The 10,136-nt window shown below is 48.5% G+C and overlaps 1 protein-coding gene across 1 annotated transcript; it reads right to left on the reverse strand.

Moving 5' to 3' along the window:
* Positions 1–253: 253 nt before the first annotated feature.
* On the reverse strand, positions 254–8,365 carry MANBAL (mannosidase beta like). Its single transcript, XM_084217979.1, has 4 exons — positions 8,317–8,365; positions 6,897–6,945; positions 5,063–5,257; positions 254–2,611 (listed from the first exon to the last, which is right to left on the reverse strand). The coding sequence occupies exons 3-4, from the start codon at positions 5,210–5,212 to the stop codon at positions 2,504–2,506; spliced, it is 258 nt and encodes an 85-aa protein (XP_084074105.1). The 5' UTR covers positions 5,213–5,257; positions 6,897–6,945; positions 8,317–8,365; the 3' UTR covers positions 254–2,503.
* Positions 8,366–10,136: the final 1,771 nt, after the last annotated feature.

The following is a 10,136-nucleotide window of genomic DNA, read 5'->3' on the forward strand; positions in this document are numbered from 1 at the left end:
AGTTTGCTACTTCCAAGTCAAACCCAGATACAGATGCACACATGCCTGACAGTATTAACTAACCAATTTCTCACAGATTAAAGGATCTGAAAGGATTTCCCTTAATGCATCATTTTAATGAATAGGTTATTTATGTCCCTGTGTTCCTATAGTCTGGGAGTTCTGGCAGCTTTCACAGTCAATGTGAGGGAACAGACAGCACAACTTTAAACACAGATTTCTTTTATAACAAAGATTCTGATGGTATTTATTACATATTTCAGGATCAACTAAAATACATGGGTTATTGGTAATCTCTACATACTCTAAGTTCAGCAAACAAGAGCATTCAAATAGGTACAAAGCTGTCAGGAACAGACTGGGGAATTTACCTTCATCCCTCTTCCCCCCAACAAAACCCAACCCCAACATCCATGATTTCTACTGAGCAATGAGTGAGCCAGCCTGCAAACAGCTGGATGTGGACATTGATGTAGCAGCTGCTATTTCAGGTAACAGCCACACAGTGCCCACTGCTAACTGGCTCTGAGCTGCAGAAGTGACTCTGTATTTCGGGTAACGTGTGTCCTGTGACTCCATTAAAGCATTAACCCCCTGCTTTAGGTAACCTGCAGAAAGCTGGAATTTACATCAAACCATTCTCATGTATTAAAATGGAAAGAGTGATCTGCAGTACCTACCCAGGGCTTTTCTTTGCCCTGCAGATCAGAGACAGAGCACAGGTCCATCATGGAAACTCATGGCACAACACTGTTCTTTGTTATCTGCGTGGGAACTTTTTGTAATATTTCTTTGTACTGAGAACTTAAAGCAACTTTAGAGTGCTTGTGTCTCCTATGCTTTGTTCTGTCCTCCTGGTACTGCCTTCATGTAGCTCAAAAAAAAAAATCAAATTAAAAAGCAGAATTTAAAGCAGAACTCCAAGCTGGATTTTAAGAAGTGCAACTTGGTGCCAGCATTCTGGCTAAGAGCATCAGAGAGCCTGGAGCAGGGAAGCCAGAGTCACACTGGTACTGGGATCCATCTGTCACCCCCACCAACAGCAAGAGTGAGCAGAGGACGTGGCTGGTCTCAGCACTGATGGTTTCTGTGAATGTGCTGCTCACCTGCTGTTAAGAACACACACCTGGGCTCACCAGGCATTTGTCACTCGAGGATGGGAGTCTGTGTATGCAAAGAGGATCACAGACTTCCAGCCCTGCCAGGGAGAACCCTTCCTTCAAAGCTGCTCTGAACCCTGGGTGCGCCTCAGAGAGCAGGTTCTCCTCCCATTGACTCACTCCTGATCAAACAAACCAAGATGTGAGCTGGCATCAGGAAGCCTGAGCTGCTCTACAGAGACTCCGTGGCTACGTCACCACCTATCTCCTTCCAGTCCTGTCTAGCCATATTTAAATCCAGCCCTGGATTGTCCCTGGGCCTGGAGAGCCAGAGCCTGAAGGAACACTGTGTCTGTGTCTCCTGCCATGCAGTCATGGCACGCAGCTGGCCTGCCACCCCTTGGATCTTAAAATACCTCATCTCCTCAGGCTGAGAAGGTGCTCACCCCCAGGAGGAATTCAGCCAGAGGAGATGGAGCAGACTGTGGCAGGGAGGGCTGGGAGGGGATTTGCAAGGGCAGTGATCCCCAGCTGTGCTGAGGAGGGCCCATGGTCAGGGCTCAGCCAGCTGGCAGGAGGGTTTATCCATGGCACAGGGCGGCAGTGCAGGCTGACACAGCACCAGTGCACCAGCCTCCCACCTCAGCAGCTCTTCTCCAACTCCCCTAGCACGGGCATTAAGTTCTGCACCTTCCAGAGTCAAATTGTTTCCTGATTCTTGTAGTCATTGCAATCCCCACCACAGGCTCAGTTCCCTGCAATGTACCTGCTTTCAAAGGTGGGAATGGAAAGGAAGAGTGCCTGGGTGGGGAAACAGCGACGCTGGGGAAATGAAAGCTTTCATCTCCACTAGTCTGGTTTCTGGTGAGTTATTACCTAAAGAATTAAAGAATATGACAAAGGCATTATGATTAAGCCATAAAATGGAGCTATGTATTTCAGACTAGATGACAACAGAGATGAATACAAAGCTGTGTAGTGTGGCATTCTTGATCCATTTGATCCCTCTGCCTTCAAAAAACACAACACAAACCGGTATCCAAGGGAGCAAACTCACGCTCCACTTTCCACAGGGATTTCACTGCAAATCCCAGCCAGCAGGGAGGAGCCAGGCCAACAGCCCTCTCTACCCACCAGAACTGGAAGAAGCCACTTTAATGGTGACTGACACATTAATCAAGTCAAATGAAGTCCTGGATATGTGAAGTTCTCTTTGCTTGTAAGAAATCCATGGCAGAACCCCAACCCTTCCACTCTTCTAAGATTCTTCTCCCCTGCCCCTGAAAAGTAAAAGATGGCAATGCCAGAAAACCATTAAGAGAGTTAGTTGCCTTTGATGCTGTCTCTGAGGAAGCACAATTGTAGGTGGTTGTTTGGTCTTGGGAGGCTCATCAGTCACACCTCTATCGTTTCTTTTTGGTTTCCTTCTTAGCTTTCTTGCTTATCTGTGGAGCAGTTGCCTTTGGCTTCTTCACTGGCTCTGAATTCTTAGGCTCAAAACTGTCAGAGTCCTACAAGAATCAATTAAGAAACAGTCAGTAACTATTTTTTTACCATTTGCTAACAGGTTGCTTTGTGGATTCAAGTATAAACCAAAGGAAACAAGTCTGGGTATCTCTGTTGGAACACATTGATGTCAAACTGAGGCCACATTTAATGAGACTCAAGCAGCATCATCTCTGCTCCTTCTGCATGTGCTTTTTGATGAGTGTGAGTTTGTGCACAGAAACTCGTTACCAGAGATGCCATTAAAAGCTTAAATATCTGAAACAGGCTTTGGAGAAGAAAAACTTTGAAGGCAAGAAGAAAATCAACACTAAATGAAAACTATTTGAATTAGGAAAAGATAACATATAATCACCAGGATACATGGAAACAGTCAGCAGGCATTTCTGCCAAACATTAATCGCTATCATGTGCAAGACAAAAAAATATTCCCCAAAGCAGCAGTAAGAATATAATGCTCAGAGCCTCTAAAATCCAAGGAGGGAATTGCAGGCAAAGCTTCTTCACCTGGACTAACAAAATGCTGAGATGTGATGCTTGTTTCCTTCAGAGGAGATGAGAGATAATATTGCAGCCATGGGAAATAAAACCTAGTTATCTTGTGAAAACACAAGGGAACAGCGCCAGTCTCCTCTGAGAAAGCACACACATGCAGATTGCCTCCTTTCATTAAATGCATTTGAGTATAAATATTGCTTTAGCATCTTGGGTTCTCTCAGCCTGAGTGTGCCAACTGGAAAAGGACACAAGAAAAATGGCTGAGCAAGACGTGCGAGTTCCAAGCTTCCCAGCCAGAGCTCCAGACAATGGAGGGGGAGGCAGCATCTGACAGTGTCCTTTTAATCAAAGAGCTTGGTTCAAAGTCTCTCAAGTTCCTGGGCTATTACAGCTCACATCTGCGTGGCTTTCCAAGGAAGGAGACTTGGCTGGCTTTCCAAAGCTGTGATCAGTGCACAGGGAGCTGGTTGTTACTCAGGGATGCAGAATGCTGCTGCCATAACGTGAACACTGCTGCCTTCTAATGTCCAAACTTCAAAGTCTGAGGCTCCAAGACAGCAATTCCCCAGTATCCTACCCAGACTCAAGCATCATTCTCAGCATCTGGAGGGGCAGTCTATGGTGTTTATGGTCTTGTAAACAAGTCATATGGACAGCACGTCATGAGGACAGTTTATATATGGAGAAAATAAAAACTAGAGTATGCAAACATCAAGGCACACTACAGATGGAAGCAGTAAAAGGTCCTTGAGCCTTATCATTTTAATTGGGGGCTGGTCTCCAGCTTCCTACTCCTGACCAAAGCTCTCACTCTTTTCAGTTTTCAAGAATGGGGTTACCTGGTATTTCTCAAAAATTTACTGGGGAAATGATGGACAGGTGCTGGTGGCTGCAGAGTAACAGTGCAAAAGTTGGGCATAACGATCTTGAAGGTCTTTTCCAACCTAAATGATTCTAAGACTTGCAATGGCACTGCCTGTTCATCCCCCTGGTGGGAGCTGCAGCTCCTGTGGCAGGACAAGCAGGAGGGAGCATGACACATGGCAGGACAGCATCACAGCACACCAGCAGTTAAAGGTGGAAAAATAGGGTCATGAACTTTATCCTTCACTCCGTGCCTCATCCTGAGGCATTCCCTTCCCCCAAGAGGTTGAAATTTTCCAGGCTTCCTCTGCACAGGAAGGAGCAAACATGGAAATAAAGAGTCTGAAAACAAAACTCCCCATGCTGAGTTGTTACTGAAAATATACCACTGACATCTGTATCAAAGCACCAAACTTGCAGCCTGATCACCTTGCAGCACTGAAATACCTGTCCCCAGCACCAAAGACATTTTTCTCTTTAATGAAAAAAGCCAGGCAGGTGCAGGACATCCCTCAGTCTAGAGAAACAGCTCATCTCAACCTTTTCCTTTCAAGTTCTCCTGTGCACACTGCATCAAAGGACCCTTGGGCACTGGATGGGATATCAGTCCTGAAAACTGCTTTCCTCACCTTTAGGATATATTAGAAATCTCACCTGCATCTTGCTTCCAAAAATCACCCACAAACTCAAGCCCAGAGTCATTTCCTGAAGTCAGGTCCTGCCAGGGGATGTCCTGCCTGGCAATTAATGAAGGAAACAGCAGCAGGATGACAACAATATGGGTTGGGACAATGCCTTCTCTTGCAGCCAGGAATGCAAATGCATTTAGCACCTTGTCAGTGCTTCAGGTTGCTTTTTACACTGATATTAAGAGAGATCCTGGCTCAGATATTTGTTCCTGACTTTCCTATCTGGTGGTAAATCACAAGACAAAAGCTGGAGGTGGGAAAACCAGAGGGAAGGAAGGAGACTGAATAATAAAATTGTCACCAATCCGAGGGGCAGCTGTGTCTCCATTAGCCACCCAACATTCTCTCCCATCCTGTTTTCCCTGACTCTGCCCATTTATATCAATATTAAAGAGCACTACTCACTGTCTTGTGGGACTTGGACACGGGCAGGATGATGGCAAGCACACAGATCAGCTGGAAAATGGCTCCAAAGAAGAGTCCATAGCGTAGCACATTCTCCATGAACGTGGGCTCAGGGATCTCAGGTGGGGAGAAATCCAGCTCTGCAGCCATTGTCAGTGCACCCTTCTCCTCTACTGCTCTCAAGAAGGCTGGTTACTGCAAGGGGGAAAATACAGAGCAATCCAAAAATGACAGATTCTCTCATGGAGTTTTGAAGATACTCTTGATCTACTGGAGCAGTAACAAAAAGGAAAATGAAAGCTGTGTTTAATTTGGGTGACTGTCACCTGTCCACAAAAATAGCACTCAACTCCTGGTTTAGGCCATTTGTGGGTGAGGAGCAGACAAAATATGAACCATGTTCATGAGACAATAAGGGCAAAGCTTAATAAGCAAGAATAAAATTCTTCCTGAGGTTGATCACACATGCAAGGTCATTACTACTTATTTTTATTTATATGGTCTCTGTGGTCACAGCCTTGTTGTTTTAGATGCTGTACAAACCCAGCTACTTAAAACTCAGAAGCAGAGCTGCTGAAGGCAGAGGAATGAGTTCTGAGTACAAATTTAGGTGTGGCTTTAGTGGCTGGCTACACTAAGCCCCATACAACTTAAAATAGTCTCCCAGGTAGTTTGTGGCAGAGTCAAATATTGATCTCCTGGGCCCCAAGCTTCTCAGCCATGAGACCATCCTTCCTTCCTCCCTTTATCTTTTGCTAATGGAGTTGTCAATTTGTCCTATGAATGAGTAATGGCTTTTTACAACCAGGGAGAACTCTCCTGCCAGAACTGCTAGAGTAAGCCTCAGGAAGTCCCCAAAGGGAAATCCAATTAGTCTGAGATGCCATCACACTCAGCTGTGATTAGTGCCCCACTCGGTTTTCCTGACCTGGATGATCCCAGTGTGCATTCCCTGGATCAGCACTGCTCTCTGAGAGTCACAATTCTCTGTGCCACTGAGGCTTGGGTGTGACTGAGTTTGTGTGCTGAGTTTAACCCCTAGGAATGATCTCCAAACAGGAGGTATCTCTGCATTTCTCAGGCTGGGAGGAGGTTGTTGCAATCTGCAGATGTGACCCAGTCCAGAAGGATGGTAAACGTGGCAAATTCCAGCAAAGTAACAGTTGATAAATTTGAGAATCAGCTCAATGCCACTGCACAAGAGGCAACTATCACTTGGTGACACACCAAAGGGAGAGGTAAATAAACTACAAAAAATAATTATTTCATTTTCATTCAGCCAAAATACAGAAAGTCATTTTGAATTTTAAGACAGGAGAACATTTCCAACTGCACAGACTGCCAGCCACTGGAATAGAGAGACTGGAATCTCTGCTCCTGGTGATTCAGAAGAGCAGCTCAGATAAGCACTGGCCTGGGATGGGTGTGGGTATATACAATTCTGCCTTTGAACCAGGAGATAAGAATAGGTGACCTCTCGAGGTCCTGTCCAGGTCTGTATTTCAGTGAAAGAAAATGTTTTAAATTCAATCTCAGTCAGCAAGGGCTGTGTGGGACCTGCAGATGAAGTGAGGACACACACTGACCCAGCCAGGCTCAGCCAGTCCCAAAGGCTGCTCAATGCTGTGAACAAAGCCTGCATGCATGTAGCTCATCCCAGTTGCTTTTGCCTTTTAAATCACCTCTCCCAGCCACGAAGGCAGCAGTTCCTAGACACAGAATCACCTCTGAGTTGCATTTATGTCATCTGGATATCTTTTGAAAACATTATTGCTGCCTGTCCCTGGCCCCTGTCCTCAAACACAGCAGGAAGGGAACTTTCTTCATTCCTCACCTGGAGTCTTCTCAGGACAAACTCCTGCTGATAACCCCAATTCACACACCTGAAACACAACACAGAGATAAACAGGAAAAGGAAATGCATAGAATGAAAACAAAGACATCTCTGTCCTCATCTTCTACAACTCTCCCCTCCCTTCCCCTTTTCTAGCTCACCTCCCCCGAGAGCATTAGTAGTTCTCTAACAAATCCAGGTGCCATGAGCAGCACCAAGAGCTCTCCTGCAGGCTGGCAGCAGTGGCCACCACAATTTGAAGCAGTATCCCATGGAAGATGGTTAGAAAAACCTGGCATTGTGCTCCAACTAATTACAGCAGTGTCCTTGCTTGCTCAGGAAACCCACACTTGGACCATTGATTTTCCTGCCATCACTGGAGCCCAACTCTGAGCAAGACTCAGTTTTAAAACACTCCAGTGGTTCACACAATGCCCAAAGCCTCTGCCTTGCACCCAAACCAACAGGTCTCTGGATGATGGAGCCTCCCTCCCTGTTCCCAAGAAGCTCAGTTTCACCCCTTATTCCTCAGATAAAATCTCTTCTTCTCCACAGGTTGTCAGCTGCCGTTCTCCTCAGACTGCCTTACCATGGCCACACTTAAAGCAGCTCTTCTTAAATTGCATTTGAAGGTCAATACTCCTCTGTCAGACCCTGAGAGGGAGCTGCCCTTGCCCCCTCCAGTTTATTCCCGAGGTTTGATACCCAGTGAGTGAGCTGGAGGAGCGGGCAGATCCCTCCTGTCCCCAGAGCCAGCCAGGGCTCCTCGGGGCTGCGGCTCTGCTGTGCTCAGTGACAGCACCAAAGAGGATGTGGCTGTTCCCCACGGCCCAGGAACAGCCCCTGTGATAAATATCCAACATATCTCCAGGATCAGGGCTGCACCAGCCAGGAGAGACTCAAGCCTTTCTTCTTGCTGCATTGTGTTTCCCAGCTGATGTCTTCACCTGGCACTACATAAATAACTGGCAGAGGACAAAGCCACGGGAACAGCGCAAGTAATACGTATTGGATTCTTCTTGGGGTGGAAATAAAACGCAATTTAAGATCCCGTCAAAAGACGGGGCAAAAAAAGCTCAGGTTGGTATTTTTAAATGGCTCAGGAGACGTCGGGATGGAGCACGGGCAATTTCTACCCGCTGGTAGAGGAGCCCGGCCGGGGGACAAGGGCCCGGGGCTGGCAGCCGTGCCCGGGCTGTGGCAGAGCAGCCGTGCAGCCCCCGGGAGGGGACACGGCTGTCCCCATCCCTGCATCCCTGCATCCCTCCAACCCTGCCGGGCCAGCCCCGCGGTGCCGCCCGGCCTCGGCAGGACCAGCGAGCCCCCCCTGGCTCTGCACTCGCCCCCGGGGCGATGCTGAAGCCCCCGCTGCCCCTGGCCAGCGCCCCGTGCCCGCAGAACCCCGCACGGCCCCGCTCACCGCCCGCTCCGCTCCGCTCCCCGGCCCGCGCCGCCCCGGAACGGCTTCCCGGCCGCTGGAAGCGCTTCCGGCCCCGGCACCGCCCCGGCACGGCATCGCCCCGGCAACCGACCGTGGCAACCATCCCTGGTAACCATCCCGGCAACCGACCGTGACAACCATCCCGGCAACCATCCCGGCAACCGACCGTGACAAACATCCCGGCAACCATCCCGGCAACCATCCCGGCAACCATCCCGGCAACCGACCGTGGCAACCATCCCGGCAACCATCCCTGGCAACCGTCCTTGGCAACCATCCCGGCAACCGACCGTGACAACCATCCCGGCCACCATCCCAGCAACCGACCGTGACAAACATCCCAGCAACTGACCGTGACAACCATCCCGGCAACCAACTATGACAACCAACCCTGGCAACCGTCTTTGGCAACCATCCCTGGCAACCATCCCGGCAATCGTCTGTGACAACCATCCCAGCAACCATCCCAGCAACCACCCTAGAAACCACCCCTGGCAACTGTGCCTAGCAACGATCCCAGCAACCATCCCTAGCAATGGCTCCTGGCAACCATCCATAGCAACCACCCCTGTTAACAGCCCCTAGCAACCGCCCCTAGCAACCGCCCCATCCCACCCTCTGCGACTATCCCACACCGCCTGTGCTGTGTTCCCAGGGGCAGCCAAAGGGTGCTCGGGGGCCTGGGGCTCCAGGGGCAGTGGGGATCTGGGGGCTCCCCTGCCACGCTCCTCCAAGCCCCCTGAGGCCAATCAGCTCCATGGTGCAGGGGCCCCAGCCCAGCTGTGGGAGCCTGTGGGTGCCCAGCCCCTGGTGGGTCACAGAATCCCTGAATCAGTGAGGTTGGAAAGGATCCCTGAGGTCACCAATCCAACCTATGACCAGCACCACCTTGTCAACCAGACCAGGACACTGAGCGCCATGTCCAGTCTTTCCTTAAACACCTCCAGGAACAGTGACTCCACCACCTCCCTGGGCAGCCCATTCCATGTCTAATCACCCTTTCTGTGAAGAAATTCCTCCCAATGTCCAACCTAAACCTCCCCTGGTGCAGCTTGAGGCTGTGTCCTCTCATCCTGGCTGGGTGCCCATGGCAGAAACACCCCAGGCCTTTACACCTCAAGCTTAATGTACATACCCCCTAAATCCTTGTGAGGGTTTTAATCCCACCACCAATTATGTGGCCTTTCAGTCCTGGTGGGTTTCTCTTTATCCACAAGGTTTTCATCTGCTCCCTTGACATACCCTGGCAGCAATAATTAAGATGTGCTGCTGGCTTTGCTTTTGACAGGGATTTTATTTTTAATGTCCTGCCCAGTTTCCAGCTCTGAACCGGAGATGGCTCCATAAGATGAGCTACAAAGGGGGAAATGTCTTGGGCTCTGTTTTTCTTGCTTATGGTATTTAAGGAATCTGATTTATTTTGCCCTTTTTGTAACCCTAAACTATCAGAAGTGCCAGGCTGGTTTTTCTGTAGAGCTTTATTACCAGAGATCCGAAATACTTTGGGGGAAACCTAATCAGTTACTTATCTACCAAGCAAGTAAGGTGTGGCATTTGTAATAAAAGGATTTTCTAGGCTGTTACCAAGCATTTGAATTAAGTGGATATTAATGATAACAATTTCAAAGATTTTTAGCAATTGGATTAGATAACCCTTCATGTTTTTTAGTGCAGAAGACATTACAGACAACTGGAGAACACTGCTGAGTGAATGGCAGAAGCCAGAGACATTTATACACAGAAACTTGTCTGACATAATAATCCTAAGAAAAAATGACTCTTAAATGGAGTTTCTCCTG

This window comes from Fringilla coelebs (genome assembly GCF_963513975.1).
Source record: "Fringilla coelebs genome assembly, chromosome: 18".
In the NCBI taxonomy this organism is placed as follows: Eukaryota; Metazoa; Chordata; class Aves; order Passeriformes; family Fringillidae; genus Fringilla; species Fringilla coelebs.

Coding starts and splice junctions, on each gene's coding strand:
- MANBAL (XM_084217979.1), bottom strand. CDS start 5,212: ATGGCTGCAGAGCTGGATTTCTCCCCACCTGAGATCCCTGAGCCCACG. Junction 2,612..5,062: donor TGTCCAAGTCCCACAAGACA/GTGAGTAGTGCT, acceptor TGATTCTTGTAG/GACTCTGACAGTTTTGAGCC.